Consider the following 7076-nt stretch of genomic DNA (forward strand, 5'->3'; position numbering starts at 1 on the left):
TACCCACACATTCATGCTGTTCATTACAGAACCACTTATAGATTGATGCAGCATCTCACAGATCCACTCAAATACTTATACAGTAAATAAGAGATTTACGGACACAGTGCATGCAGTCACATATTCCACCGAAAGAGTTATACACTGTGTTATATAGATATTAAGGGAATTGTACATGCTATTATAGAGCCAGAGAGAGGGAGAACACCCTGGTCCACACATAGCTGACATGATCATAGAATTGAATGGAACCAAAGTGTTTTCCCGTCCTGGCCTGAATAAAGGATACCATCAGCTTAAGCTGGAGGAGAACTGCAGAGACTGTACTACCTTTTCGACTGATGTTGGTTTGTTCAAATATAAGAGACTGAGATTTGGGGTGTTATTGGCTGCTGAGATTATTCAGGATGTTATTCGCTGAGTAATCCAACCTTTTACCCATGCTTTCAATTACAGTGATAGCATACTGTTTTTTGGGAGAACACAAAAAGAACACGACAAACCTCTTACACAATTGTGCCAGTTATTCGCTGATGCAGGTTTCACTCTGAACGGCGTAAAGTGTGAGTTTCACAAAACTGACCAAGTTTTAGTGCACATATTCTCTGATGGGGGAATAACTCCACATCCAGACAAGGTGCAAGCACTGTCATCTACTAGCCCCCTAGATGTTAACTTGCTTCAATCTTTTCTAGGCCTGGCCAGTTATTGCTGAATATACATTCATAACTGTGACACAGTGTGTGCCCCATTGAAAGCACCAGCGGCTCTGTCTGTGGAGCAAATCCTTGCTGCCACCAGTGCAGATGAAGACATGACTATAGTCAAAGAACCTATTACCACACACTCATGGAGAATGAAAAATTTCCTAGCTAACGTACAGGAAAGTTTCAATTCTATTAAGGAGGCAGAGGCGAGGATTAGGCTGTTCTTTCTCGTTTATTTCCACTCCAGCAGCCATAAAAGATATCAACATTAGTAACAAAAACCACATTTCCCATGAGCATCAGGGAAAATTGGAAACAGAAAATGTCCCGCACTTTGACCAATCCCAGGTCAGGGCTCCTCATAACTTCCCCTTCTGGCACTCTATCTTCCTCTTTCTTCCTGCGACACTGCCACAAGAGTATAACCGTCAGTCCTGCTTGCCTGCTTCCGCACCTACGGCACAAGAAGACTACGTAAGGCACCAAGAAGTGAACTACGCACCACATGGGCAACATCATTGAGAAACATCCAACGACATAACTCCAAACCAGCAATAATTGAATGCGACATGAGAACCAACATGCAACATACTTGGCAAGGAAACTGCAGCAAAGATTTTACTTACCGACCCAACGTAGAATTCTGGGAGGGTTCGAAGAAGACAGGGTGGGCTAATCCTCGCCTCCGCCTCCTTAATAGAATTGAAACTTTCCTGTACGTTAGCTAGGAAATTTTTCATTCTATGTCAGGAGCGGAGGCTTTTGATTAGCCTAGTTCAAAGCTTGTCGACCACCAGAGAAGCCAGCGAAGGGACTGGCTTAAAGTAAAATCTCTTGAAAGTAGAGTCGGAAGACCAGTCGGCTGCCTTCATAATGTCTTCCAGACGAGCCCCCAGGGAAAAAGCCTTAGACGCCATTGCCCCTCTAACCGAATGGGCTCCAAACCGGGAAGTATCTATACCGGCCTCCTGCATAACCCAGCGCGCAATAGTAGGGGATGAAACCGCTCTATGTGGCTTAGTAAGAGCAATGAACAATTGTCTGACACCCTGTGGGCGTATGTCAACAGTAGCCACTTCGTAGGCCTTTAAAGCCCGAACCACACACAACTTTGGGACATCTGGGAATGCAGGATACGAGATTGATCGGGAATCGCACTTAGTACGCCTCGAAAGATGGAAGGTCACCCCATCCGGGGACAGAATACGACCCGTAAGGTCCAAGGCTCTCACATCCGAGACCCTGCGACATGAAAGCAGACAAAGCAACATAGCTAATTTAGCTGAAATCTGTTTCCTGGACAAGTATCTATTAGACGGCCAGTATTGAAATAGGTTAAGAACCTTATTGACATCCCACAAAACTGAGTAGCGAGGTTGCGGGGGAACCGCAAGTCTCACCCCACGCAGCAGCTTACAGACCACGGGGTGCTCGCCTATGGGTTTACCATCAATCGGGACGTGACCCGCCGAAATGGCCGAACGGAAGGTATTGATAGACCTGTAGGCCAAGCCCTCTCTCGACAGGGAAGCTAAGAAGTTAAGGACGTGGACAACGTCCGCCCCCATGGGATCAGTTTGGAATCGCAGACACCAACTACTCCACCTAGCCCATGCAGACCGGTATCTCTTGTTGGTGCTGTCTGCCCAGGATTTGGCCAACAGCGCCGAAGCGTCCTCCGAAAGCCCCGGGACTTGCCAACGTCTCCTGTAACCCGCCAGGCCATCAGGCACAAGCTGCCTGTGGACAGGAGGTGGTGAGGGTTCCCTTGAGGATTCCTGAGGAGATCTGGAACGCGGGGTAGAGGGATTGGAGAATCCCAAGAAAGTTCCATCAGAGCTGGAAACCAGACTTGCGACCTCCAGACCGGGGTGATCACCACCAGGTCCGCCCGTTGTCTCCTCACTTGGGTGGACAATCTCATGATCATCGCGAAGGGGGGAAACGCATAACCCTTCTCCTTGCTCCAGTCCTGCAAGAATGCATCGGTCGCCGCTGCCTCCGGGTCCGGTCGCCAACTGAAGTAGCGGCCCAGTTGAGCGTCCAGCCGCGAGGCAAAAAGGTCCACCGAGAACGGACCCCATCTGTCCCTGATCGCCTCGAACACGTCCGGGCGAAGTTGCCAAAGGCTGGTGTCCCTCCAGTGACGGGACCACCAATCCGCCACTAGATTGGCAGAGCCTTGGAGATGTTCCGCCGACAAGGAAATTTCGTGGGACAGGCAGTATTCTCATAGGGAACGAGCCAGATCGGACAACGCCTTGGACCTGGTCCCCCCTAGATGATTGATGTAGCGCACGGCCGCCACATTGTCCATCCTCAAGAGGACACAACACCGAAGTCTGTCCTTCGTCCAGCACCGCACCGCAAAGGAGCCTGCCATCAATTCCAGACAGTTGATGTGCAGGCGTAGTTCTGCTGATGACCATGCGCCGCCTGTAGAGACAGCGCCGCAGCGCGCTCCCCATCCTAGGCCACTTGCATCAGATTCGATTACCAAATCCGGCTGCGAACCGAAAATGGCTCGCCCGTTCCAGGCGTCCATATGATCGATCCACCACCGAAGCTCCGTCTTCGCTTCCTCCGTGAGTGGAACGACTTGTGAATAGGTCAGACCCCTGCGAAGGTGAAGGGCCTTGAGGCGCTGAAGGGCCCGGTAGTGAAGGGGCCCCGGAAAAATCGCCTGAATGGACGACGACAGAAGGCCGACCACCCTGGCCAGGTGGCGTAACTGGATCGTAGGACGTGCCAGGGTACGTCTCAGTTCGTGTCTGATCTTGGACAATTTCCTTGAGCGAAGGGACAAGGTGGCTTCCACTGAGTTTATCATAAAACCCAGAAACTGCATGTTCCGCGCCGGGGTAAGGTCCGACTTGGCCTGATTGATAATGAATCCCAAGGACTCCAAAAGAGTCACCGCTCTCTGGAGATGGGACAGTAGCGTCCGCGGGCATTGGTTCAGAAGGAGCATATCGTCTAGGTAAATTATTAGACGGATGCCCTCCATGCGTAAGCGTTCCACCACAGGCTTCAGTACCTTGGTGAAGCACCACGGCGCGGACGATAGTCCGAAAGGAAGGGAGACAAACTCGAAAATCCGGTGACCCCACGGAAACTGTAGAAAGCGCCTGTGGGGGGCAAAGATGGGAATCGTGAGGTAGGCATCCTTCAGATCCAAACGGACCATCCAGTCCCCCTCCTGAAGTAGGTCTCTCAGAAGATGGATGCCCTCCATCTTGAAATGGCGGTAGACTAGCCAGCCATTGAACTCCTTGAGGTTTATCACTGGGCGATAGCCGCCGTCCTGTTTCTCTACAAGGAAAATGTTGCTGAGAAAACCCCCCGGGTGCCAGTGTGTCTGCACAATTGCCCCTTTGCGAAGAAGGTCCGCCACCTCCCCGTCTATGAGGGAAATTTGGTCCGGCGTAAAGCTGATGGGCTTGGGAAGAGCCGGTTGTCTGGGGAGCCCTGCATACTCTATGCGAAAACCTCCGACGGTCTGTAAGACCCAAGCGTCTGAGGTAATGGAAGACCATGCCTGTAAGAAATATTGGAGTCTGCCCCCCACTCTCAGACCCGACACACTCTGAAGTCTCACCTATTGTATTACTGTAGCCGCCGTCACCTCGTCCTCTTCCACCACGGCGGCGGGGGTAACCTTTAGTTTGGTAAAAGTTGCCGAACTTGTCGGGATCTTGATATTGGCCTCGATGGGAGTCACCTTGCCTGTTGGAGCCTCTGGTGTAGGGTCTGCCAGACGAGCGGCCCCTGCCTCGGCGGGCTGCTCCAAAAACACGGGGGGAGAAGATTCTTTTCACAGACGACTGGGCCTTGTCGAGTGAGTTGAATGTGTTGACGAATTTACCCAATTCCTTGACGAATGGGTCGCCGAAGAGGTTCCCCTCCGCCATTGGGCCTGCCTCGGAGGTTGCCAGTCCCCCCAGTTTTGGGTCGATTTTAATAAGGATTGATCTCCTCCGCTCAGTAGAGATGGCCACATTCGCGTTCCCCAAGAAAATGATCGCCCTTTGCGCCCAACCGGAAAGGGTCTCTGGGGAGATCAGCAAACCTGAGGTTTTGGCGTCCTCAGCCATGTCGAGGATTTTCGCCAGGGGTCCTGCCGCATCCAAGAGTTTATCTTGGCAGGATCTCCAAGATCGATCGATACCTTTTTTGGGGTCTTTGACGAATTTGGTGAGGAACGTAGACATTTTAGGATCGATGTCCGGTGTTACCGCAACTTTGCCCTCCAAAGAGGGACGCGGGCATTCGGCCCGAAGGCAGCTACGCACTTCCTGATCCAGGGGTTTACGTAGTCTGGCCGCCATGTAGGCCGCCACCTTGGGCGCGGGAACCCAGTGAGAAGAGCGCGGGTGGAGAAGCTCATCCGGGTTGAGCATGTCTGAGCTGAGGTCTGAATGAGAGGGCTGAGTGGCCGGTGCAGAGGCCCACGAATTATCCGGTTCTCCATCTCCGTCCGAGGTTTGCGGAGACTCGTCGGGGTCAACAGTATCCCCGTCGCCATGACTATCCCCCCCGTCAGCAGTCGGAATCTCCTTAGAGGTAGAAGGGGCGTCAGAGGTCTTAGCTTCCAAGAAAGCCTTTTTGAGGCGCGAAAACGCGTCCGAATCCACCCCTGTGTCCGCAGAGCGTTTCCTCTTGGGTTCCGGCACAGAGGGTGAAACTTGGGCCGGGGGCGTGGGGTCCTGCCGCCCTAGGGCGTCCGCCCCGTGTCCAAGGGGTTGGCATTGTGCCTGAAGCTGCTCGATCTTCTTTTCCAGGGGCTCGACAACCCGCGTCACCGCCTTCCACAAGGAGGAATCCATGACCTTACAGAAGTGGTCGTCCACCGGTAAATAGATAACCTGTTCCTCCTCCTCCTCAGCATAATATTCGTCGTACTCCATCCCGGAGTGCAGGGAGGCCGTACTGATCACAGGGGTTAAGATGGGGCAAAGCCCGAATGGAAAGGTCTTCCCGCCACAGCGGGGTCAAAGCAAGTGTAATCGGGACCCACCAGCCTCCGTTATGAGGCACACAACAACTGCCCGGGCCGGTCCCAGAATTGAAGTAACACCTTACCCGCAGCGCGGGTGTTCAGGCTCCGGGCAGGGCTCTGTAGTATATATAATGCCAATAGCGCTGCCAATAGTACCCGCCGAACTTCCCTCACGGCGCGCGAGACCGTTAGATCGCTTCGTCGACGGAAGGCACGGAGCGTACTCAACGACTCGCACTTCGCGGGGGGTCAAGCTCCTCAGAGCGGCAGCACAGGCGCGCGGTCCCCTAGCGGCCAGAGGCCGCCCGCGCACAGAGCCAAAAAGGACACCACCGCGAAAGGAGCGACGATCGCTCCCGCGGCCCTCACACGCAGTCGCCACACGCAAAACCCAACGCGGCAGACTGCGAATCTAAGCAGAAAATCTGTACATATCAGGTAACAGTCAGAAACACAAGAAACCAAAAACACTCATCTGTCTGCTGCTGGAGCAGCGAAGAAAGAGGAAGATAGAGTGCCAGAAGGGGAAGTTATGAGGAGCCCTGACCTGGGATTGGTCAAAGTGCGGGACATTTTCTGTTTCCAATTTTCCCTGATGCTCATGGGAAATGTGGTTTTTGTTACTAATGTTGATATCTTTTATGGCTGCTGGAGTGGAAATAAACGAGAAAGAACAGCCTAATCAGAAGCCTCCGCTCCTGACATAGAATCACCCAGCCTCTTACAGTTGACGTTGAATTCTAAAAATACATTTTTTTACAGGATGAGTTAGCTGTCATGAACCCCTAATGCTTCCTCTGTGTAGTGGGCCTAGTGTGCAGGGCTCATATTATGTTACCCCTGTGGTGCCTCATGGCACTCTGTGATTCCATGCCCGAGTTTCCCCTCTCCTCCTGCTTCCATTACACCAGAGAACTTGTGAACAAATGGCTTGCCTTGCTCCAGCTGCTGTCTTTGAGTGTTTTTCCTTTGTGCAGGTTTAGACAAAATGAAACCTTTGTTTCCTGTTAAGTGGCTCCATCTGTTAGTTTGCACCTGCTTGTCCTGAAAGGTTAAGCCTGTCTACTAACACATGTTTCTTTCAGGAGTCTTGGAGAACCCTCCAGATTGCCACGTGCCACACATGATCCTGTTGTATCTATTGGACTTTGAGCCTGTATATAAACCACGCCCTAACCTGAACTCCATGCTTGGCCTATGCTCCATGCAGATCAAGCTTCCTCCCTACCCACTCACCTGAAGAATTGACTGGATCTGGCCAGCTCTCTTCTTGGCTGCAGTTCAAGTTCCTCTGGTGATTCTTGTGGCTCCAGTTCCCTCGACTCATCCTTTGTCTCCTCCTTCCGCTCAGCTACTCCAATTCCTCAGTG

The 7076-nt window shown here is 52.2% G+C and overlaps 1 protein-coding gene across 1 annotated transcript; it reads right to left on the reverse strand.

The window, feature by feature from the left end:
• Positions 1 to 1935: 1935 nt before the first annotated feature.
• LOC147690280 (uncharacterized) lies at positions 1936 to 5614 on the reverse strand. The gene is made up of 2 exons (XM_086939472.1): positions 4306 to 5614; positions 1936 to 1949 (listed from the first exon to the last, which is right to left on the reverse strand). The coding sequence occupies exons 1-2, from the start codon at positions 5612 to 5614 to the stop codon at positions 1936 to 1938; spliced, it is 1323 nt and encodes a 440-aa protein (XP_086795598.1).
• Positions 5615 to 7076: the final 1462 nt, after the last annotated feature.

Source organism: Lissotriton vulgaris, chromosome 9 (assembly GCF_964263255.1).
Source record: "Lissotriton vulgaris chromosome 9, aLisVul1.2, whole genome shotgun sequence".
NCBI classification, from domain to species: domain Eukaryota; kingdom Metazoa; phylum Chordata; class Amphibia; order Caudata; family Salamandridae; genus Lissotriton; species Lissotriton vulgaris.

Excerpts from the sequence above, each read along its gene's own strand:
- LOC147690280 (XM_086939472.1), bottom strand. The coding sequence starts at position 5,614 with ATGGAGTACGACGAATATTATGCTGAGGAGGAGGAGGAACAGGTTATC.